This window comes from Antennarius striatus, chromosome 15 (assembly GCF_040054535.1).
Source record: "Antennarius striatus isolate MH-2024 chromosome 15, ASM4005453v1, whole genome shotgun sequence".
In the NCBI taxonomy this organism is placed as follows: Eukaryota; Metazoa; Chordata; class Actinopteri; order Lophiiformes; family Antennariidae; genus Antennarius; species Antennarius striatus.
Window position 1 is genome coordinate 2,004,797 of NC_090790.1, and position 25,822 is coordinate 2,030,618.

General features: G+C 42.5%; 2 protein-coding genes across 5 annotated transcripts in view; both read left to right on the forward strand.

Annotated features, from left to right (window-relative positions):
• The first annotated feature begins 939 nt into the window (after positions 1-939).
• Positions 940-14,663, forward strand: hmgcs1 (3-hydroxy-3-methylglutaryl-CoA synthase 1 (soluble)). Of its 4 annotated transcripts, none has more exons than XR_011038185.1 (11): positions 940-1,041; positions 2,973-3,430; positions 4,139-4,264; positions 5,344-5,508; positions 6,289-6,457; positions 8,150-8,320; positions 9,459-9,565; positions 9,658-9,783; positions 10,122-10,279; positions 10,459-12,335; positions 12,462-14,662. XR_011038185.1 is itself a non-coding variant. In XM_068334767.1 (10 exons), the coding sequence occupies exons 2-10, from the start codon at positions 2,983-2,985 to the stop codon at positions 10,534-10,536; spliced, it is 1,548 nt and encodes a 515-aa protein (XP_068190868.1). In that variant the 5' UTR covers positions 940-1,041; positions 2,973-2,982; the 3' UTR covers positions 10,537-14,662. The 4 variants fall into 4 exon arrangements, 2 of the variants coding, with proteins under 2 accessions (XP_068190868.1, XP_068190870.1); XR_011038186.1 differs by having other exon boundaries at positions 10,459-11,553; positions 12,154-14,660; XM_068334767.1 differs by having other exon boundaries at positions 10,459-14,662.
• A 3,689-nt stretch (positions 14,664-18,352) lies between these two features.
• Positions 18,353-25,822, forward strand: part of tln1 (talin 1) — a 56,707-nt gene continuing 49,237 nt past the window's right edge. The window contains exon 1 of the mRNA XM_068334766.1: positions 18,353-18,559. The gene's annotated coding sequence lies outside the window, so the exon portion shown is untranslated. The remainder of the gene's footprint in view (positions 18,560-25,822) is intronic.

Here is a 25,822-nt window from a genome sequence, read left to right on the forward strand (position 1 = left end):
TTTCAGTGGTATTAGTGTTATGTCATAGAAGTAAAAAACTTCTGATGTTTGAGGTGTTACTGAAGCTAAAAATTGACGTTCAAGTCACAAAGTCAAAGCCTCCGTGCGCAAAAGTTATTTTTTCCCCCAGTCTTTTGGTCAGAAACTGGCATTTTTGCTGAAACCACCTTATGTTCTACTGCCGGTTACTAAATAAGCCAAACGACTAGAAAGTCATAGAGCCCGGTATTCTGTGGGCCTTTAACAACCAGTCAAAATGCCCCAAAGCGCTGGCAGTATGGAGAACTCTGTTCTGGAAATAGCTGTCAGCCAATGAGTTCATGTCTATTTAACCAATGTCATTAAGAATATAAACTAGTTTATCTAGGTTAACTCCATGCTAATTGCAAACCTACTTTCTTTCAGGCTCTGTCACTATTGCATTGCACATATTTTTTATTGTGTGTTAATGGAGCCGGGAGAAGCTCTGGGGTATCAGGACAGGGGGCTTCAGGGCAGATCAGAGGTCACCACTGACTACAAATGACCTCAGGACAAATGCCAATCTGGGATTAATTCCCTCAGAGAACACGAAGAGGAGGAACTGCCCCTGGTCCGCAGTATCAAACAGGTGAGACTCGTGGAGAATCTGCCCCTCTGGGGGTGGTTAGGGAGGGGTATCCGGGTCAGGGGTATCCAGTCTGCTACACCGCGTTAGCCTCTCTCAGCTTCCGGTTTTTCCCGCGCCTTGAACGTGGAAGGAATGATTCTCCACACCTGATTGGCTGCTTCTCTCTCGCCAGACATCGTACATCTCATCCCATTGGACGGCTGGTGCGGCTCTCGCGCGTGTTAGAGATTCCTAAAATCCGATTGGTCACAAGTGTACAGGCCTACAGCCGCATGTCGCCGGAGCGCTGTGATTGGCTACAGAGACAGGTAGTGTCGTAACAAGCGCGTCACCCCCGCATAAAAACACGGTGGCGCTCCGGCGGTGGGAGTCGGTGGTCTTTACCTGAACGGCGGGGATCAGTCGCTACTTCCGGTGTTGAAGCCGCTCAGGTGAGAATCTCCATGTCCTCTAGCTGTTGGACCCGATGGACGCTGCGTGGGTCCCCCGGACGGGGGGCATCGGACCCCCACGCCCGTCCCTTCTTACCCAGAAAACACGGAACACGGGTGGTATGGTGTGTCTGAGGCGAGCTAGCGGGAACGGGCGGCCACCGCCGGGCGACATTGTGCTCCTCCGCTCGGGTCCGTCCGCTCTCCGCTCCGGGTAGCGCACTAGCGCTGGCCGGACGGCCCGTCCGCTGTCACGTGACCACCGGGCATTTACCGCACGGACCTGATCGATCTGTTGTTGAGCGTTTATTTATCACACTGGAATGTTCGTGTGTCCTTTCTGGGTCACTTCTAACGAGCTAATGCCTACAGGTTGTCGGTAATTACCCCACAGGGGCATGAACTACTTGGGTTCAATCCGTCGCCCCTTCACCTACTTCTGTCCTCCACGTGTGGACCAGGAGCGGTGTTTCCTCCTCCACACGTCTGGGCTACACGTACGGTCACCACACGTTTGGTTACACGTGGAGCGAATGAACAGCTGATTCATGAAGCGTTGGTTGTCTGACCATCCTGTTCGTGTTTATTATCAGACACCGTTAGCAATGGAAGTGTGTTCTTTGTGCGAGCTACACACACACACACACACACACACACACTAATACTCTGGTAGTAACTTCACATGAACCAGGGCTGTCTACTCATTTTTCACAGAGGGGCCACATCAGCATAATGTCTGTCTTCAAAGGGCCAGATGTAACTAATAAATGTAACTAAATGTAATGTAAAATAAATTAACTACTCCTTAATGAGAGTACAGTACAAGAGTTCTACTCTAATTTCCCTGACGGAAGGAGATTCCGTCAGGGAAATTAAAGATTAATGTTAAATAACTCTAAATTTATTACTAATTAAAGTTACAAACATTACAGTTGTAACATAAATCCTTTTAATTTGTCAGGTTATAAGACCATCAATCAAGGAAACAAAACTATCCAAATGAAGAAAAATGACATCAAGGACATTAACTTTGTTTTTTGTCAAAGTTAAAAAAAATTTAAAAGTTTTTGGTCCCAGCACACTTTTTACCTATTTTTTAACACTCTGACCTTTTATGCTCACCACATAAAATGATGTGGCGGGCCACATTTGGCCCCTGGGCCTTGAGTTTAACATGCGTGACCTAAACACACAGAGCAGAAAGTATCTCAACCACCTTGTTTATGGTCACAACACGAGAACCAAGACATGCTCGTCTATTTTCAGTCAGTGACAGTGGACCGTCTGACGTTGACGCTAATGTTGGGTTGAATCTCCAGATCCATCTGTTGGTTTCTTGTTCGTGGAGAATTGATCAAACCGGTTTTATTAAAAATGTCCAGAGGTAGAATAAGTAGATTGGCACTCTTCTAACACAATTCATTGGCGGTCAGAAGAGTACTTTGTTACAAAGTACTGTTCGAGCAGAGAGGTGGAAACTATTTGCACCTTGGACAAAAAGCATATGAATGCATGTTTGTCTATTCCAATGTTGGCAATCATCAAACAATACATATCATCAATAGACGTCTCCAAGCTTTCATTCCTCAACACTTCTATTTACCTAATTTTAATGTTGCATTGCTTGAGGCTGAGTAATAATGTAAAAGTTGAGCTAGTTACTTGCAGTGGGTCAGAATCAGCGAATCACGCTTTAGCAATGGCTGTTGGACTGCTGCACTATATTCAGATCCAGAAAAAAGTCTTCACAATATAAATTGAAATAACTTGACCTGTTGAATCTCATGTCTACTCACTATTTTTAATTTAATATTGAGAAATCATTTGCCCTAAACTGTGTCTGTTTTATGCCTCGTGACTGTGTAAAGCACTTTGAATTGCCCAATTTGTGAAATTTGCTCAATAAAGTTGTCTTGCCTTGAATATTGCAGCCCATTGAAGATGCCTGGATCAGCCCCCATCAATTGCATGGGTCCGTGGCCCAACGACGTGGGCATTATAGCCATAGAACTGTACTTCCCATCTCAGTATGTGGACCAGGCTGAGCTTGAGGAGTTTGATGGGGTATCCTCGGGTAAATACACTGTTGGCCTGGGACAAGCTCGTATGGGTTTCTGCTCAGACTGTGAGGACATCAACTCTTTATGCTTGACGGTGGTCCAGAGACTGATGGAGAGAAATGGTCTGTCCTACGACAGCGTGGGTCGACTGGAGGTCGGCACCGAGACCGTCATTGACAAGTCAAAGTCTGTCAAGACTGTTATCATGCAACTGTTTGAGGACTCTGGGAACACAGACGTGGAAGGCATTGACACCACAAATGCCTGCTATGGTGGTACAGCTGCGCTGTTCAACGCTGTCAACTGGGTGGAGTCCAGCTCATGGGATGGTGAGTGAACTCAAATTTATTCATGTGTTCTAATACTAAAATACTAAAATAATAGTTTATTTGACTCCTGTAGGGAAAATTAATTTTCCATTAATTATTGAACGCAAATATGAAGCACAAGCCTCACACACACACACACGAGGGGCTTGTAGGCATGCAGAAAGGTAGAGCAGTGGGCAGCTCCCTCGTGGGACGCCCCAAGGAGCAAAAATAATTTCCCCCTCGGGGATACTAAAGTGGGCTTTCTTATTCTTCTTCTTGTAAAGGGAAGGTTCCTTGTTCAATAGCACTTTGGCTTTGCTCAAAGGGTTAACTGGCACCTCCCACTGCTAATTGGAGAGGTGCCAGTTCACCTGATGACTACTAAGGTGCCCTTGAGCAAGGCACTGTCTCCAAAACAAGTTGCTCATTAAGCACACCAGAAAGGAGCTGGCAGCTCCTCTGTCATCTCTCCTTTGCATGCCTAAAGTGTGTGTGTGCGTGCGTGCGTGTGTGAAGATAAAAAGTGCCTTGATAGTAGTTCGTAATGTTGGTAGCATCGGACTTACATTTATTACAATGGATGAAATTATGTTTTCATAAAAATATCTATGAAAATCTGTATGCTTTGTAAAATTGCCCAGTTCTATTCCCATGTGACCAATTCAGTTCCTCAGCTGTTTTGAGGTGTGTGTTATAAGTCGATTCCCTTTGTGTCTGGTCTTTCAGGACGTTATGCTTTGGTAGTAGCGGGGGACATCGCCGTCTATGCTACAGGAAGCGCACGGCCTACAGGGGGGGCTGGTGCGGTGGCCATGCTGGTCGGACCCAATGCTCCCCTGTCTTTTGAACGAGGTTTGTTGTTAAATCAGCAAAATTATCAAATAATTATTTCATTTTGTTGAAGAGTTCAAACTCTTCTCGGGTATGTGTTACTGCACGCTTCTCTGATTTAAGACAAGTTTCAAATCACCCAAGTCATGTTGCACAGTATTATATACTGACTATTGTTCATGAAGAGTCTTATTTTTTATAAATGCAGCAGAGTATGCCACAGTGTCATCCGCATAAATGTGGTGCCCTGCATTTTGTTCAGAATTCGAGGTAGCAGTTGTAGAGATCCCAGAACAGATCCCTGGAGTACTGATCTGGAATACACTCTTTTCTACCTACACAGTTGGATCTACATGATGGGTGTTTTGAAACCAACTGTTTGTGCTGGTAGAATATTGCATCACAATGTTGTGATGCACAATGGGAAATGCTTTACAGAGGTTGTTTTAAAGAAATAAAAAGAGCTGTACAGTGTTGCTTATTATCTAAAACATTTGTTCAGTACTTTTTGAAGCGTGCAGTCCCTTGTGTTTTCTGAATCTAGACTGAAAGTCTAGATGTTGTTGAATGGGGACAAAAAGGAAATTTTTTCAATGAAACAAAAAGGAATTTTTGGTTTCAATAGAGCGCTTAAAAAGGGCAGTTAAAGGGTAGGCAATAAAATTAGGTGATGGCTTAGAAAAATAAGACTTTCAAAGAAACTGAATTGTTGATGAGCTAACAGCAGTCTAGAACGTTGTGATAATATTAAGACTTGTATTCAGAGAATCAAGAGGAGGACCTGAGGCAATAACACATTCGTTACAATTGTTAAAACAATCAAACAGTTCAGCCTTTTAATAAATGCTTTGAGAGCCCAACTAAGGGTTTAATAGACTTCAAAACGTTTGGCAGTTGTGTGAGGACGTTCTTGGCTTCAGCTTTGTTAATTGAAACTGTACATGTATGAATGAACAGCAGCCAGTCTAAATGGAGTGCAGTTTCTCTTACTTGGGCCACATCATGTCCATAAAATGATTTTAAGACATTGACTGTGAACCATGCATTGTATCTGCTTTAAATTCTGTATTTGTTAATATTAGTAAAACATTGTTGTGCAGGTCTGCGTGGGACCCACATGCAGCATGCTTATGACTTCTACAAACCAGACCTGATGTCTGAGTACCCAGTGGTGGATGGCAAGCTTTCCATAGAGTGCTACCTGAGTGCCTTGGACCGCTGCTACACAGTATACCGGAACAAGATTCATGCACAGTGGCAAAGAGGTTGGTTAAATTCTTGTCTCTGATCGCTAATCCCTCATTTCAGAGAACTCTGTGTATTCTTATTGTCAGAACAGTTTAGTTGCCCATCTGGGCTCCGCATCAGGTGATGTCAGACATCACTGGTAAGACCAGGCCAAAGATGCATAGTGTGTGCACTCATGTCAATGACACATTTATGTCATTGCTTCATGTTAAAGATTTTGGAGAAATAAAGTTGTAAAAACACCGTCATATATTTTTTAAACTTAACGCCTGCAGTATTATAGGGGATGTCATGATGTGCCTGTTTTTTACAATACCTCTCCAACAGAGAGGAGCATTGAGAACAGAGATATAGATGAGGGACTGGTCAGATAAGAGTCTAATTGGTTAAGAGGGTTTAGAAGCCACCTGTGTGCTAAGAGGTTTGCCACAGTTCAGTGACTATTAAGAGTTAAATGAGATTATGGTTTCACCTGATGTGACACATTTAGCCAAATAAAGGCATGAACAACACAACAACTGTACTTGTTCTGTCTGGGCTTCACATGATGAGCTGTGTTTGAACACGGCATCTATTCCATGTTTCTCACCTTGACGTGAGTTTCTGTCATTTAGGTATACAGTAATCCGTTGTTGCTCACGGTTAATGCGTGTATTCTGCTTTAGAGGAATGAGTAACAAAGTAACTGTTTGTAAATGAACCGATGAAGTTGAGTTTGGTAGAAATTCTTGATACCAGATGAAACGAGTAAGAATCATTTTGGTTTTTCATGCTTGGACTGTGTTTTTTCGTGGCAGAGGGTTCAGAGGAGCGCTTCAACCTGGATGACTTTGGCCATCTGGTCTTCCATTCCCCGTACTGCAAACTGGTGCAGAAGTCACTGGCTAGACTGATGCTGAACGACTTTCTGAGTCACCCCAGCCCCAACACCGAAACGGGTCCCTTCACTGGCCTCGAGGCATTCAGGTACACACCACTCACAGGGTTTCAAGTCTAGCTTCAGCATTGAGGTGCTACTTTACTGTTTGTGTTTTTCCTGAAACCCCAAATTACGGGTTTTTTTGAAGACTGAGAGAAATGTATGTCATGAAAACGAAATTATACATTTATGTGTGATTTAATATTTTGAGGTTTTTTTGTGCTCACAACAAGTAGAGTATGATGTTCTCCACAACCTCATACTGTAATCCTAATCCAGTCCATGTCCTTAACAAGGAGATTGAATAGACTTCTCGGAGTGTTCATTAAGATTCAATTTAACCAACATCGGAGGCTCCCAAGTACGCCTTTAATTAAATCTTGCTAGTGGGAATAATAATAATATCAGACCTCATACCAAATGTGTGATAACAAATGTATTTTAAAACAAGCGCACCCATCAGAGTTCTCCCATCAGCAGGCAGCGCATCCTGGTCTGACCCAGAACTAGCGTCGGCGAGGAACTTGAATGAATAAATAAACTTCGATTCATAAAGAAAGAAACGGATGAACAAATATCCAACTGTCAGCATGTTTATCAAGGCGTCTTCGACTTGGAGCTGTTATACGTCATAAATTTATTCTGTGTACATGTAGACATGGGTCACACACAGACATCACAGCGGTTTTCGTGTCGGGGAGACTGCACCGGATAGAAAGTTTCGGTTACAGCGTTCACATGACAACGCAAACCTGGTGTATCCAAAAAACTTTTGTCCAGTGTTTTCGTCCCGGATATCTGCGTTGTCGTGTGGATGAAAGGCGTAACCGCAACAAAAAGCCTCGCTGCTCGATGCCTTACGCCATATTGGTCACGTGATTCCTTCTGGCAGTTGCGCCGTGATTGGTTGGACGCTTGATTGACAGGTAGTGGGTGGAGTTAAAGTGTGACAGTGTGAAGTTTTCCAGGGAGCTTTTTCAAATATATAGGTGGGGAGATATCGATTGGACCAGTTTTAACCAGGTTTTAATATTAGGGCTTTTAATTTAATGGTAAATACGTATGTCACTCTGCTCGTAAAACAGACTGACATCACTGCCTCACCGCCATGACGCTCGTGACTTACTTTGAACGCCCTGTTTACACCAACATCCAGTGGTTGGAGTTCCCTTATTAATCCTCCTGGGATGATGACAAGCGCCAAATTAATTTGCTTCACTTGGTTTTTCAAAGTAGCGGTGAACGTTACGTAATGCTCTAACTGGTTGATTGCTGCCAGTGTACATACTGACGTATTACGCCCCTGTGTTGGTAGAAAAAGGTCCGATAGTCAGTCTAGTGGAGCGCTGACTAAAATCGCTTTACAGATTTTGGAACTCTGTGCACACATAAGGCACTTTGGGGTAAAAGGAGCAGCTTTTAAATCCGCCTTATAGTGCGTACAATACGGAAGTCTTCAGAACAGGTGTGTCACTTTAAACACACACATGGAATCATGATTGTCTTCATTTAGAAGGTGCCCACTTGTTGTGTACATGGGTAGAAATGGCTCATGATGCTGTTTTAACTCCTGCTCACTGCTTCCTTTCACCATCTCCATCCTCCTTCATGCTCACATCAACATGTTTCCCCACAATCTGGAGTCTTTGGAAAAAATGTGCAATACAGCTACAATACAAAGGAACGTATGTAGTCATTCTGCTGCTAACATTGTGTCTTTTTTTTTTTTTAAATTGCAGAGATATACGACCAGAAGAGACGTACTTTGACCGAGATGTGGAGAAAGCCTTCATGAAAGCTAGTGCAGACCTGTTTGAAAGGAAGACTAAGAGCTCCCTGCTTCTCTCCAACCAAAACGGGAACATGTACACCCCTTCTGTCTACGGCTGCCTGGCCTCAGTCATCGCACAGTAAGCCATTCATCCACTGATATCCTGGAAGCATGCTTTCAGGAGAGGCTAAACTCCTTTCCACCAGGATGTAGTCGGTACCAACCTATCATTCTAAAAAGGAAGGAAGCAAAGCTTTATCGTCTTCTAGGGTTCGGTCCGTCTCCGTTCAGAGGCATTTCAAATCTCTTGCTACTTAACTCATTGGCTGCCGGCCATTTTCAGTGCAGAGGTACCCATACTGCCAGCGTTGTGGAGCCTTTTCATTGATCTTTCAAGGCCCAGAAAATATCACGAGACACACAGTGAAACTATCAAAGTGTAGGCTCTCCTCTGTCATCAGGAAGAGTTTGTTTGTAGTAATTTGGGTTCTTTAGTAATCGGCAGTAGAATTAAAACTGTGGTGTACAAAACTGTGGTGAGACCAGTGATGTTGTTTGGTCTAGAGACAGTGTCACTGAGGAAAAGACAGGAGACAGAGCTGGAGGTAGCAGAGATGAAGATGCTGAGGTTCTCTGGGAGTGACCAGGATGGATAGGATCAGGAATGAGTACATCAGAGGGACAGCACATGTTAGAGGTTCTGGAGATAAAGTCAGAGAGGCCAGACTGAGATGGTTTGGACATGTCCAGAGGAGAGATAGTGAATATATTGGTAGAAGGATGCTGAGTTTTGAACTGCCAGGCAGGAGGCCTAGAGGAAGACCAAAGAGGAGGTTTATGGATGTAGTGAAAGAGGACATGAAGGTAGTTGGTGTGAGAGAAGAGGATGCAGAAGACGGGGTTAGATGGAGGCAACTGATTCACTGTGGCGACCCCTGAAGGAAAAAGCCCAAAGGAGAAGAAATGACCTTGCAAATCATCCTGAATGTGTGCCATGAGAAACTTAAGTTTTGAAGAGTTTATGTGAAGGACTCCTTCCTGCTTTGTCATAATCTTTTAACCGTAAGGGCCATTCCTGTGTTAGGATTGCATAGATTGTGACCTTGTAGTTAAGATGGTAATTAGCTATTCCAAACTCAAATAATGAATGACTATACGTTGTCCAATTGGTGTGAGGGTCAAATAAGTTCTTTTACTGCCCAATTACAAAAGACTATCCAACTTCCTGGCATGGTGCTTAGAAAAAGTCACAATCTGTTGTTGCCGCTGCATTTCAGACACACAGCCTCACAGATAGCGGGGCAAAGGATTGGCGTTTTCTCCTATGGGTCAGGATTCGCTGCTACTCTGTATTCTCTCAAAGTCACACAGGACCACACACCTGGTAAGTCAGTCACCTTTCAGTTCAGGTTTGGGACATGGATAAGTCAGAATACATAGTGTTAAGACTGTATACTGGTCCATGGTTTGCTCCAGGGTCTGCTCTGGACAAGTTGGTGTCCACCCTGAGTGACCTGAAGGCCAGACTGGACTCACGGAAGAAGGTGTCTCCTGCTGTCTTCTCTGAGATCATGAAGCTGAGGGAGGAGACCCACCACTTAGGTCTGTCTGGTACACCCACACGTCTGAAGAGTTCATTCTGTTGACTAATTACCTTAACAATCATCAGCCAATTAGCAAAAACTGTTCCGGCAAACTCTTTGAAAGAATGAACAGTCTGTCCTCCATTTTACTTTTGTGTAGTTGTCTGTTTTTTGAATAGCAATCCAATTGAACGAAAAAGAGTTTAGCTTTCAATAACGCTCAGAATTTTTCCTCACAGACTGCGTTGCGGTACGCTTAGACAACAAAGGGCTGTCTCTGCTATTCCAAACATGACAAGTAACACTGGATCAGTGTCTCACTGCTACCATTGTAATCTTTCCTTGGTGTCTCTGCAGCCAACTATGTCCCTTGTGGGTCCGTGGAGGATCTTTTCCCAGGTACCTGGTACCTGACACGGGTTGATGAGAAACGCCGCAGGGAATATAGTCGAGTATCTCTGGACAACAACCTGCCAGCAGGGCCAGAACTTGTTCGCTCCAGCAATTCCACAGAGGTAGAAGATGAGTAGAAGTTTTCTGCTTTGGATAACTGAGAACCTACACAGACATCTTTTGCTTTAAATCTTTAATTTGATATAGAACAAGGGGCCCTAGATACTACCTTCATATCTTTGAATGCCGTAATGGTGTAAAACCCAACAGATGATCATTTTGTTCTTTTTTTCCCCCTCAGTTTATCCCCAGTCCAGCCAAGAAGATGCCTCGCATCCCAGCAGTCACTGCAGGCTCAGAGGCTCGTGTAAGCAACTGAGTCTTACCTTTACCTCTGAGAGGTATCGACTGGAAGAGCTGTTCTTGTAGGAGCCAACATCACCGTGTGTGTCAAGCTAAACTCGATTAGCTTGGAGACTTGACCGGACAACTGTAGACACAGGGCACTGCCCATACCTCCATATTCAGCCCCATGTTGTCCGTCACTGTTGGACAACTGACAGTCCATTTCGGTTGAGTAATTTGCTTCGAGGAATACTTGATCTTAAATTAAATTCCCCATTTGCAGTTTGAGATGAGCCCAGGTTGACGTGGAGTTTTGCTGATGTAGACCATCGGACGTCCTCCTCGCGGCCAGCAGCAAAAAACAAATGGACATTTGATCAAAAGAACCTGGGAAAATGTATGTTTTGAAATGCTGCTGCTGCTATGGCAACCTGATATGAGAAGGCTCTCCTTCACTCTGCTGTTTGTTTGCCGCTATAATCAGATGTGGTTTTTCTCCGGCTGTGCTCCGTGAAGGAAGTTTTAAGTAATCTGCTGCTGTACCAACATGGCGATGACCCTCCCACAGGAAGCTGCTCCTGCTCCTTAGAGAAGTGTTCAAGTGGACTTATTTCATAAATGAATCCAATGTCATTTTAGTTTTTCAAAGAGATTGAATGCATTGTAAAACATTCTTTATAATAGCTGCATTTCATTATGTTGTTAGAATAATCAGATGAAAATGTTTAATAATGAATTTATCATGCAAAGAACTCCAAATACAACTTTGTTTCATTTCAGTGTTGTTTGGACTGCTGCATACTGAATGTTGGCTTTTGAGATGATATTTGAAGCTGGTGCATTGAACTGGAACTGGTCATTTGAAAACCAGGCTTTGTGGTAGTGAACTTTTTAGGACATGTAAACATTTCTGGAGGAGGTTCACTTCCTAGCTAACTATGGACACCAGAGCAGGTTAGAGATCAGAAAAGTTCCAGCATCATCCAAAGGTCCCATGGTGGACACATCCAGATGAACCCCCAGACTCTCTCATTCTTCATATTTTATTCAGGTTGGCATCAACATAAATGTACCAGAACATATGTAGCTGTGTAGACTTCCTTTTTACCTGATTGTAAGGCAGTGACCTGGATGTCCCACCTACATGTTGGCTGATGGCTTTAGCCTGACACACGACTTAAACATATCAGTCCGATCTAATACTTGGCTCTTGGTGCTGACAAGTTGGCTTTCCTCTGTTTGTGATGTACCTGAACTGACTGACAAGTACAAGTCTGACATTAAATAGCACATATTTTCAGTACACTACTTACTGCATTTGAGATTCAGGCTGAATAACACAAAATTTTGCTTTCAACAATAGAAAGTTAAATCAGCATTTCTTGTTAGAGCTGACATCTCAGTGACTATTGACCTTTTGCAAATGAACTCCATTAGGTACTCGCATTGAGTGTTGATCTACATGTTAGAAGCCCTGTTTGACATTTACATTAATGCAATCAATGCCTCATTACTTTGAGGCAAAGGTCCATTGTGGACTTGACAATAGGGTGTGTTCTCTAAATGTGTTAGAAATGAGTAGGCTCTTTAGGATTGTGCCTGAAAATGAAGACTACCAAAAAAAATACATGAATTTTCCTTCATGTACCAGACACATTTCAGAAAGAACTTCTGGAAGGAGGCCATGAATGAAGACACCAATGCAGACACCAACCAGGTGAAGAGAAGCACTTCGATCAAGAAACACAAGAAATGGACATCAGACTAGTGCAGTATATTCACCTCTACGCACTACGCCACACCTGTCATGAAACATGCAGGAGGTGCTTGATGGTGAGCACTGCTGGTGACCTTACAATGTATTCTGAAGTCAACAAATGCTTAACTCCATGAACACCACAGCACAATAATACATTATTAATACATTTATTCATCACTCACATTCCTCGCCGACGCCAGTTCTGGGTCAGACTGGGAGGCACTGCCTGCTGATGGAAGAACTCTGATGGAGGTCGTCGTCCAGGAGTAATGCTGTGAATTTCCACACGTCCCGCTCCCGTTCTCGGAGTTTTTCTGCCTATAAATATGTTGATCATCTTATGTGGCTACGTGTGGACATGGCCTGATTCAGGTAGTGGTTCGGTTTGTGCCGCGAATTTTGACAGCGATATAAGGCAGGTGTTTTCTAAAGCAGGGGAAATATTGTAAAAAAAAAAAAAAAATCGCCGAAGACCTGCCGCAATGGACAAAAATGTTGTTTTTAAATAAAAACCCAATGATATGACCCAAACATAACCACTGGCTATACGTCAAATGTTACAAAAGCACAATCATTGTCCATACCCCAACCACCTTCCCCTCACTGGACATTTTAACTGTATATCATTTTCCATACTGCCAGTGTGTGTGTGTATACTGTATTCGTGTGCAAGCATTTGGAGTTAAACAAAGGTAATTTCTCTACAGGAATTATTAATAGATTTATTTGATTTTTTATTTTTATACACACACAGTGTACTGCCATCATTAAAATATACAGTACATGTTTTGCATGCTTCCTTATTTTGCCGACAGTTTTATTCACAGGCTTTCTGCAAAATGCCACACACTTCAAACTCATGCCAACTGATATTTTACCCTCCAGTAGATGTCGTACTAGAGCAGATGAAGCCTCATGAAGCTTCAAACCGCAGTGAACCGATTGGGATGAAAAGCTTCAATGCTTCATGGGGCTTCATCTGCACATCACTAACTATTCATGGACTTCCCAGTTAACATCATTTTAGAGAGTCATAACTGTTCCAACAATGTTCATGTTTGTGAGCAGAGAGTCCAAACAGCAGAACGACACAGAAAACAACCATTTCTGAGTGAAACTAGCTGCTAGCACCAACAGTCTGTCCAGCTATGGTTTCTGTTGGAATGGGACAATCCATGCAGTATGCTCCTAAAATGCTCCTGGGGCATCTGACAAAAATGCTCTTTAGTAAATCCATACAGTTGTGTCCATGTAGTCACTAACAGAACCATCACTTCTCTAACATTTCTTTAACACCTGCTCTTTTGACAGGTGCCTTTTCCTTTAGCATTAGCTGCTTTCCCAGTCTCACCAGTAGTTAGCTTTCTTTCTCCAGTTAGCCTGCTAACATTCATCTACGGCTTCACAATGCCCGCCCAGCGCCATCTATGATTGGCCAACACAAAGTCCTCAACAGTATAGTATTACACAGTATATAATGGTACGATATAGCACTGCATAAAATTGCATTGTATAATATCACAGAGTATATCTTTGTGCATCACAGTTTTGCTTCTTATTCCATCACTGTGGTTCTTCATGCCCATTATTCGCGAAATCATTGACAATGATTGTTTTTGGGTTGTTTTTAAACTACAGTATTTGTAGCATTAAGGTAAGCCTACTTTACTTATGACCTTTGAGGAGTTACATGTGTAATATTTATTGAAATGCAGTCAAAAAGAGTGCTTTTTTTTTTTAATGCATTGTAAGCAGAACTGTGCTCTCTGTCCTCATAGTTTTTTCCTCAGGTTCACCCCTCATCTGCCCATCCACTGTGAACCTGCTCCTCTAATCCCACCAGTATCACCCCTCGTCTATCCGTCAGTTGGGGTCCTGCAGCCTTTCTTCCTCCTTCCACCATACAGTCATCCATGCAGCTGTAATTGTGCCTTGAATTGACCAACTAGGTGATGGGGAACAAGTATTGACAACAACCCAGGAGTCGGTGAACACAGCCTGACTTTCTCGTCTCCAATTCAGCGCCTGCATCAGATCGTCTAACTATAACCATAAAGACACTGACTATCTGGTCTATCTGACACTCTCTCTCTGTCTCTTTCTCTGTCCCTGTCCTTATCTTCATTTTATTTCTTTTCCATCCAACGGGTCAAGGCGGATGGACGTCCAATAGAGTCTGGGTCCTGCCCGCAGTTTCTTCCTCAATGCGGGAGTTTTTCCCCGCCGCTGTTGCTTATGCTCTGGAGGGTTCAGTTGTGTTTTTCTGTCTGTTAAATTGCTTTGAAATGTCTCTTGCCACGATTAAGTGCTTTGTAAATAAAACTTACTTGATTGATTGATTGATTGATTGAAAAAGACGTCTCAAGTGATGGAGGTCCAACATGCTGCTTTCTCGTCCATTTGTACAGGCATTCTGTGCACACAGCACCGCCTGCTGGTCAAAGAGTGGAAAGCAGGTACATTTAAATGAATATTTTCATAGTGTCAAGTCTCATTTATCTACTTTATCTACATTTATCTACTCATTGTCCTATGCCCTACAGGCATAGGACAATGAATGTGCTTCTATGAGTTGGAAAATTATGTAGAAGATAGACGGAATTATTATTCATTCAGAAAAAGTACTTTCTCAATACTTCAGTATTTGATTCTGAAAGGTAACGCTGGCCCTCCACAGGAGTGTCAGCCATGACAGTGTGCGTTATCCAGATGACTCCACACTGTTTCCAGTGAGTGTCAGACATTCTGTTAAAAATTTGCACCAATGAAACCTTGATGTAATTAAATAAAATATAGAAGTGTTTAATAACTCTATAATAAAATGTATTGTATGTATATTGTATATATATTGTAATTATCCACATGTATTTAATTACCTTATAATTCTACCAAGGGGACGATTGTAAGCCCAGAATGGACAAAACAAATAACCCCCACTTGAAGGTTCCTTTAGCAACCATTGTAAGAAGGTGTGAGATTAGAACATTAGAACACCACTAGAGGGCATCAAAACTGCCCCGTGTACTAGAAAGATGTCCTAGTGCGGCGGTCCCCAACCTTTTTTGTGCCACAGACCGGTTATATCTAAGGCAATATTTTCACTGACCGATCTTCATTTGCTCGATAATCGTTAATGACACCAGGACAACTGTAGTCTAATAATAAATAATCCACAGTGGTTTTATGTAAAATGCAGACATCAACAGACAATAAACAACCTTTTTTTTTCATAAATTGATAATCAACATCTCTGTAAAGAAAATAATTGTGATAAATAATTATATTAAAAACTCGACTGAAGTGACTGCACTGATGAGGTTTATTTTGAAATATAGTGACTTACAATCAGTTCATTCAACGTAAGAGAAATACTGATCATTTCAATAAAAGGGTGAATAAGTCAATCAAATAATAATAATTACAATAATGAATTAGTGGTTGGGGACCGCTGATCTAGGGGTAACGGAGACAATGACACCTGAAGTGTGTTCCGGATGTCCGGTCTACTCCAGTTTGGTTTTCTTTATGGTCGCTGCAGAAAATCCCACTTCACAGAGACAGGAGGTTGGAAATGGAAGCAGGGTTTAAGATTCTTTTTGGACGATCTCGGGATTATCTGCCTTGAATTTAATCCAGAACACTGGTGCGTTTATGGGCGCTTAATTGTGTGGGTCGATAACCTTTCACGTGACTGAGACCTGTCAAGTGGACAGACACACATTCGTCTGTGCGTCATTCCACACAGATGTCACTTTTCAAAATAAAATGTCTTTCAGACTCCGAAAGCAATAAAATGTAAATTATTTTTTCTTTCTGGGCGGCCCGGTACCAAATGACCCACGGACCAGTACCAGTCCACGGCCCGGGGGTTGGGGACCACTGTCTTATGTCTTAGTGGACAAAGAATGACAAAGAAGAGACTAGGAAGTCCTTCTGGCAGACAGAATATATTAAAGAAACCTGTGGGATGTGCTACGCATAAAGAGAATGTGATAAAGAACTTACTAAGATGTCCACAGTCACACCAGATGGAGCTCGATAAAGAACCCACTGGGATTCTCCTCTACTGACCAGAACTTGACAAAAACAAAGAAACACCAGGATGTCTTTCTACTGGACAGCACGTGATAAAGAACCTTGTACAGTGTTCTTCTATTGGACAGAAAATTGAAAAGAACTGATTCCCCAGTTCTGTCTCTACCAAACCAACCAAACTAACCCTAACCCAGTTTCTCAGGTTCATATTTCCATCCATGGAATGACCTATCCCAATTCTTCTTTTAAACAATGCCCATCATTTTCAAGTGGCCCTTTGAGCAATTACAGGGCAGAACAAAAGTAAAGGTGAAAATAACACAAACTACTTGCAAAAATAAATATTGACTGTTCAAAAACACAATATGAATACAGTGCGCCCTTGCTACTCGCAGTAAATGTGTTCCAGGAACCATGTGCGATTAACAACTTCCGCGATGGAGCGCTGAACTATTTATCTTATTATTTATGGTAATTTAAATGTTTATGAACCCTCCCCATACTGATATTAAACCACCTTCTATCTCTATTACCTTTAAAACACTCTGACAGACTGTTTAAAGCACTTTTGTATCTCAATTAAGTCTAAGACTCACGGAACATAGCGCACTTCTGGATGCTGTCAGCCAATAGAATGCACGCATGGTATCATGTGACTGTCTTCCAAAAATCAGCGATGAGGTGAAGTCGCGAGCGTTGATGTGAGAATGCGCGAGGGCGCACTGTAGTGGATATAAATATGTAAAGAAGATTTTTTACAACAATCCAATTACATATTCATTTACATGAATATTAATCAAATATTTACAGTCAACCCTTGGTTTTCGAACATAATCCGTTCCAGAAGGCTGTTCGAAAAGAGACTTGTTCGAAATCCGAAACTATTTTTCCCATTATAATGAATGTAAATAATTTTAATCTGTTCCAAGTCTAAAAAACAACTTTTTCTAAGTTTTTTTTTTTTTTTTTTTACTGTTTTACACCATAAACTTCACTGTATACTGTTTACCATAAATAAAAAGGGGTAGAAATAGACACTGTGTTTTATTTTAATAAAAGATATCCTATCGAACTTTGAACAAGAATGCGCTACAGAGGAAGCATCCTGGGCAGTTCGCTCGGCTCCCGAGTGAGTCCCTTTCAGGTACGCTCGGCTTCTTTCGGTTTGGTTGAGAGCCGAATTTTGGTCCAGTTCAGAGACGTAAAATTCTCTGATTTTCTGGTCGAAAACCGATTTGGTCAAGAACAGAAGCGTTCGAAAACCGAGGTTTTGACAGTATATGGATTTTAAACATTTTCAATGGTCATTAGTACTACTACTATCATCATACTGATCAGAGACCTGCAGTGAGACACCAGCCAGCCGACCCTCACCAGATTGATCAATGACTCCACTAGCTGTGCTGGTAGCTAAACAGTGAGACCACAATGCTATCTCTCTATATGTTGCTATTAAAATGTTCAAACACGTTTGCTCCATGAACTAAATTTCCATAATTTAACTGTATGTCTGTAACGTCTTTGAGTTGAGCGGTCCTGAAACCGCTAGGAAGAGGTACTAAGTGAGGCACGCAGTTCTCCTGCCTCATGGTAGGGGGCGCTGGTGATCCCAGGGATTCAGCTGAGAATTCGTCTTCCTCGGCCATAGAAGAAGTGACAGCAGACTACAATCTACAGTATAGTCAAGTACATCCATTCATTCGTTTTCCGCTGGCCTTGCCTTACTATAAAAATGGAGGATTACATCTCTAAACTCATGGACTTCATTTATAAGTAAACATAACATAAAGAACATGTAGGTAACAACATAACATTTTTTTAACCAAATGTTCTTATTTGTGTGTTAGTTTGTCACTGAATAAACTGAACTTTTATCCACATTAAAACACCACCGGTCTAATGTTCCACCCCATACCGGCGGGGGCCCTTTCGTGCCCTGGCCCCCATTGGACTGCAGTCCACCACTGACCTGAACTCACTTCATTTTTCAGACTCCTTCTTCTTCCCTCAAACCTCCATGTTTAGCCTGCTGTCCGCACCAGAGCCCGCCCCCACCGGAGCGCTGTGAGCCCCCGGCGGGGCGACGCAGCCAGGCAGGGTGGAGTCTCCACAGCAGCGCCGACAGCGGATAGGGAGGGGACCCGAGGAGAAGTCACCGTCTGGCCTTTCCCCCAGCAGGAGCAGCAGCCTCAGCCCGAGACACCCGCAGCCACCCCCGGATCGAAGGTTCTAGAGGCCCGGCGGGACGGACTCACGCGCTCAGGTCAGACCGACTCACGCGCTCGGGTCAGACGTCACGTTCGTGACTCCGAAAACTTTTTACCACTATTTACTGGACGGATGTGACGTCATCAGAAACTCGATGTGAAATCAGAGACAACTTGGTAAAAAGTTGTCTGACATGGCGCTGAGTGTGTGTGTGTGTGTGTGTGTGTGTGTGTGTGTGTGTGTGTGTGTGTTTGAGGGAGTCCACCAGTTATCAGGAAACACACACACACACACACACACACACACACACACACACACACACACACACACGCACACACACACTGAATATGGCTGCTTCTCTGAGTTCCACCAGTGTTTCCGTCTTCTAACCCTCCGTCTGCGGCTCGTTCATCGGTTGGTGAACCTCTGGAGGAACCGTCTCCTCCCGCTGCTCTAGCGGGGCTGCACCGCCCCTGGAGCGGCCTCGGCCTCCAGCTTGTTCCGTTCTCGTAGCCTCAGGGCACGCATTCCTCCTCTGCCGGGATGTGCCGGCGGGCGAAGCGAGCGCGCCCGGACTGAGGCGCGTTGCCTTCGGGTTGTGAATGCTGTCAGTGACGGGCAGGGCCGAGCACAGGCCGGGGAACGCCAGCGCGTCTGGGGTGGGAGGATTCTGTGAGTCAGTCCTGAGGCCCCCCCATACCTGCTGGGACATGACGGGACAGCCCGGTGCGTCAGGCTGCTTCACGTATTGCAACACAGTGTAACCCAACATTAACATTAACAAGCTCTCAGTCAGAAGGTGTACCATACTGTGGTGAGACCAGCGATGTTGTTTGGTCTAGAGACAGTGTCCCTGAGGAAAAGACAGGAGACAGAGCTGGAGGTAGCAGAGATGAAGATGCTGAGGTTCTCTCTGGGAGTGACCAGGATGGATAGGATCAGGAATGAGTACATCAGAGGGACAGCACATGTTAGAGGTCTTGGAGATAAAGTCAGAGAGGCCAGACTGAGATGGTTTGGACATGTCCAGAGGAGAGATAGTGAATATATTGGTAGAAGGATGCTGAGTTCTGAACTGCCAGGCAGGAGACCTAGAGGAAGACCAAAGAGGAGGTTTATGGATGTAGTGAAAGAGGACATGAAGGTAGTTGGTGTGAGAGAAGAGGATGCAGAAGACAGGGTTAGATGGAGGACATTGATTCGCTGTGGAGACCCCTGAAGGGAAAAGCCAGAAGGAGGAGGAGAAGAAGAGTCAGAAGCCTGAGTTATTTGAGGACAGGTTCTGGTTCAGGACTTCAGGTTTCTCAGGTCATTGCTGGTTCTGGAGCTGGTTCTGGTTTTGGAGCTCAAGTTTCTCGGGTCGGGTTCTGTTTCTATGACAGGACCGTGTGTAGATGTTCCACAGCAGCTGGAAGAACATTTTTTATCATTTAATGCCTGGACTAACATGAATGATGAAGATCTGATGAAGATCAACTCCGCACTCACAATTATCATTAATGACAACCAGTAGAGAGCAACAAGACATCAGTGTAGCATCTAGTCTGCCTCATCCAAAGAAGAAGAAACAGTACTACCACTACTACTACCAGTACTATCCCCACCACTACTACTACTACTACTACTACTACTACTACTACTACTGCCACTACTGATGCCACTACTGCTACCACTACTGCTACCTCAGTATACTACTACTACCACCACCTGTCTGTCATGTTGTTGTCAAAACTACCATAGTGTCTCAATACTATAATGTTTCGTAGAACACAGAGTGTATCTACTACTGTATTCTTATATGGATTTCACACAACAGAAACGCCGGCTCAGGGTTTCTGTCACTAATGAACTTCTGACCTAATATCCACCAGAGAACCTGACAATGGAAGGCTTCTCTTCTCACAGTTCACAAACAGCAGAGAAGAAGTGGCGGATCACTCATGGATGTTGCAGTCGTAAGATCAGTAAACTTGTGTTGAAACGGGCTTCAATGTAGTTCCCCTTACTGCTGATGTAAGCATTTCTGCTGCGTGATCGGCCACTGAGACCCTCTAGGACGTGTAGGTACAGTACATCATAAAGTACCCTGATGAACTTCACCTCAGTGTTTGGAGGAATCAGATGTCAAGCTCTCAAGTAATTTCCTTTTCATAGACCAAGTATGTTTTTAAAATATGTCACAGTGATCATCCTTGTTGTTGGGTTGTGTTGTTACTGTGGCCTGAATGGTTTCACTGCTGGAAGCCAGAGGATGAATGAATGAAGTTAGCTGGATTTCTTTTGACTCTAAGATCCAGCGGCATCAGAAGGACGTCTGGAGGCAGAAGCTACTGAGTGTCTGCGTGTAATTTGAGTGTTAATGGGCTAAGTGAGGCGGAATATCCAGAATGCTTTGCAGATTTGCAGACATCCTGCTGTATGTTTCTGTTTTGTTGAAACTGGCCATCGTCTTCACATGTGAGGCAAAGATATATATGTACCAGAAGGGACCACCACTGTTCAGATAGATCACGTAGACTTGGAGGGTGTAAAGCTCCAGGGGTGTGTGATATTCACCAGAAATAAGAATTTATCAACAACAGTTTGCATATTTCATGGGTGAGGATAAAATCGTATGTGGTATTGGTTTAGTTCTAATAATAGAATATTACAAGGATGTAAACGACTTGTTTCTCAATGACTTTTTTCAGACTTGTGGGATTCAGGATTCAAATTCAAAAATAAATTTTTTTTGCACACACCTCTGGTTCCATCATGTTGTCATTGTTCCTTTTCTGGTGTTTGAGTCTGACACAACTGCCCATTTAGAGCTACTGTTGGGACGAGGAGAAGCAAGACGTGTGGTCACCATCAGGCTTACAATAACCCAGAGTGTACAGCAGAAATAGTATGCGGCGAAGAAAATGAAAAACAAAAACATTCAAAAACAGGACAGAGACCTTCCAGGGCTCCAAAGAATACTCCTAAACTGGCATTCTAGAAAATAAGGGCGTACGGGTACAACCACGCAGCGAGTTCATAAATAGTGAAGTTAGGTCTCATGTAGTCAGGAAATGGCTTCAGTTGACAGAACAACAACTTCTGTTCTTCATGAATGTGACAAAAAAAACACCGCCACTTCCTGTCAGGACGGTTGATCCTCATCCTCTAATCGGAGGATAAAAATTTCCAGAGTTTTCTTTATCTCTAGACTGAATTCATTCATTCATTCATTTTCTGCAACCTTAACCAGTTGGTGAGCGTTTGGATGAAGCAAAGTTGCACCATGCTGACGCTGAAAAGGATTTGAATGGGCCTTAAAATGAAAAGAGAGGATGAATGAGCTTTGGGGTCAGTGAAATTGTTCATGGCGTTGCGATTAAATATCTGTGAATGACGCAGAGACTTCCTGTTTGCTGTTCAGAAGCTAACACGATCCTGGTTAATGAAGTGTGCTTGGAATTTAGTGTAGAACTCTTGTCATCTATTGTGTAAAATAAATTAATAATTTGATATCTAGCAGTGAACCTTTCCTGTCATAATTTATCCATTGCTCTGTCACTACATATAGACGAAGGTTCTAGGTAGTCATGATGATGTGGTTGTATCTCTCAACCAAGTAGAGAGAATACTACTGACTCAGCCAGAGGACTCATCTGCTAATGACTGTCAGCCATCTGTGATGGACAAACACTAAATCACCACTAAACATTGTTTGGTCAGCTGTGTGGTGAGCTCTAGGGTTAGGGAGTGTACAAATCTCTCCAGGTAGGCCTTCTTTGTCCTGCAAGCACATGGTCTGCTGCGCCTCAGGTGATTGGTTGATGTTGATTGGACAGTTGGACAGAAAACCAGCGACATGTGTTTGTTCAAATGTGACTTTAACGAGCCTACTTTGGCAATGAGCCTACTTTGGCAATGAGCCTACTTTGGTAACGAGCCTACTTTGGAACATGACATGATGGGATCGACGCAGTAGCTTCAGTGTCTGTGGCAGGTATATTTTCTTTTCTGCATTTAAATATTGGTATATTCCTATGCTTCCTGTTCTTCTATCTACATACGCTGTTGGACATCATTCAGTGGATCAAGGTAGACAGGAAGTTAATTTAAAGTGCTCAAATCACTCTCAGCAACATTCAGTCATGCCTAATTTCACTGAATGCTGAAGGTTCAGAGCTTCAACACAGGATGACTTCTGTTGAAGATGACATTGACCTGAAAATTTTTACAAAAACCCAGATGAGTCCATCTGAAGAATGAAAGTGATGATCCTGAGAAGAGAATCTGTCATTTCATTTATTTATCTGAAAAAAGCCAAGGCAGAGACACTTTCCTGCTTTCTGAACCGGCTGATACATCCACTTCTGGGCGGTGTCGACCCGACCGGGTGACACTCACATCTGCAGGACAAAGTAGTCATATCTAGCTGGGAAAAGGAAAGAGTTCAAGTACATGACAATCCATATTTATCCTGACTTCCGCTTTAGCCTGAGCAATAAATTCAAACTTTGATGATTTCAAAAACAAGCTGCTGCTGACCTCAACTACTGATGTTAATTTTCTTCTACTGGGTCATGTTGGCTGACTGAAAACTTATTTGTCAACAGTATCATTTATTTATTGCACTATTTTGTTATTCACCTAGAGAACGTTCTAAGAACTCCATCATATGGGTCAATAATTACTTTTGAGTTCCATGTCAGTAATTTAAAGTCAAAGGTTTCTTCCTGTTCTTGCATTTTGAATGATGCAATCAACAGATTAACTAGAACCAAGGCAGTCACAGACTGCAAAATCCCACGACATGGCAAACACAATCCTGACTTCTGCTTTCCCCTGAATTCAAGATTGTACCCTGACCTACTTACATAGGTCAAAGCTCAAAGCTTGTGCTCCGACCTACTGTCATTGATCAAAGCACAATTTTTGATCTATGGTCTTACACTAGCCTTCTCCCTCATCTTCCTATCTTATCCAGTTCCCGAGTGTATAAAAGTTGAAATTTGACCTTGACCTACTTCTCAAGGTCAAGGTCATCATCTCATCTTCATCCCCTTTGCTGCCTGAGTAATGTGCTTTTTGTTTCGTCTTTCTATCTGCAACGGTTGAAAAGATATTTGGTGGACTAACTAGCGGACGGACGAACGGACGAACAGACTAATGGACGAACACACAAATTCTGACAATTACAATGCATCACCGCTTTGAAGCGGGATGTAATAAATACTGTAAGTTTAATAAGATTTATGTATTCATTACATAAAACTATCTTTTATGCATTGAGTAGCTAGTTTTATTTAATTTACAATATACAGGAGCCTCCTTTTGTTTTGACATATCAGATTTACGATCGCATGAGCCTGTGGTTAATTCTTCTGTTCTAGGTGTTCATCTTATGTTTTATGATGGTGTTCATCTTTCATATAAAATATGTGGATGTGTGTCTGTATCTACATGTGTTTGTCTGTCATGCTTGTTGCTCTTGTGCAAAATTTCAATTTCTAAGTTCAGTTTGGTTTCGGATTATTTGTATTTTATTTAGTTATTTATCATCTTAACATCAGAAGCCTTCTCAGAGCCTCGTTGACACTTAACAAACTTTCATATTATTACTGTCCCTGGAACAAGACTTCATAAAAAAATCTTACACAGTGAAATTAAAATTTACTGTTCTAGCAATAAGTTTTAATTTTGAATGTAGTAAAGTAATGGATAAACTTCCAACACACACAAAAACACTTACGTTCAAAGACAGACATTGATTTCTTCTTACATTTCATCTCTTTTAGAAGACAGTGATAAAACCTGGGTGAAATATTACTTGTCCAAAGATGCTGCTGTTGGGAACCCTGCAGATTCTTGAGGAATTTATGCAGATCTAAAATAAGGACTGCAAAAGTAACTATCACAATGGCTTGTCTCAGGATCTTAATAATGCGAGACTATTTTGTAATCTTCTAAATTAATAGATTGGTATCCTGAACAAAAGTAAAAGCTTAATTAAACAGATAATGGGCCCGTTTCATGAAGCATAGCTACTTGTAAAAATGTCTAAATTCAAGATTGACTTTATGGGGGTTAGTGAGAGTTCAGTCATCATCCGTTGCAATTGAGTGCATTAATGTATTGGTTTCTTCTTTTTTTAATTTGCCAGGCTAGTAATTTGCTGGTTTTGTTACCAAATTCATAGTAATGGTAATTTGTTCTAGCCATGGCTCCTTCAGCTTTGTTTGTGCACAGGTTGTTGTATTGTATTCTCTTGAGGGTCAGTGTATTAAGTGCAACCTCACTTTTAGTATTGACATGTTCTAGTTCAAGTTCTCTGATATCTTCTTCCAAAGATTAGAGGTTCTTCTTTTTTCCTATTATTTTATGTACAATATATGAGAGTATTTGACCCCTCATATAGGCCCTTGAGGCATCTCATATACCTGTATTTAAGTGAGAGGATTATGATCACACAATGTGTCTGCTAGGTATGCACAATCAGCAATATTGGGAATAACACTGTGGGAAATTAAGAACATGTCAATTCTAGAGTATGAGCTATGTGCACTTGAGTAAAAGAAAAAATCCTTTATATTCTGTGTTGATGCCAAATATCGCAAGGGCCCACCTCTTTCATTCCCTGATGTTATATAGATGCTTCTCCAGATCCAGTGACTGCTCTGGTCTTGAATCAGTCCAGTGTCTGGCCCAAGACTGTAAAGTCTCCTACAAGTAGACATTGACCCTCAGCTGTTGCCAGTTTTAAAGGTCCCATATCATGCTTTTTTTAAGTCATGTCATTCAGCTGCCAGATGTCCAACTACACTGTATTTGAAATGTCTTGCCCCAAACTGATCCATGGTCCTCAATATCTTTGCCTGCATTCCAGATCAATCGATCGCCATTGTCTGGAGCTTTTTTAATTTTCAGTAACTTTGCTGCTACGTATTTCACTCTAAATCTCATGTGTTCCACTCTTGTCTTTCAGAATCAGAATCAGAAAAGGTTTTATTGCCAAGTACAGTAAAAATTACTATCGAGGAACTTGACGCGATGTCGGTGCATTGAAAGGTGGAAGAGAATAATAGTGAATGAGAAATAGGAATAGGAATAGAAAAACAATTTACAATTCACATTATGGTGAGTTGAGATATTCTGTATAAGGATTGTGTTTGCAGGCGAAGAAAAGAAGTCCAAACAGTAAACCTGGGCTTGTGCTAGGAGCTAGTATGACTAAGCCACTGTGGCTCAGTGTAAAAGAATTGAGTAAGCCACAAAAAGCCACATTCTGTGTCCAAGACAGTGGTGCAGCACGCGGACGACCAACGCTCGACCAACAATTGAAAAC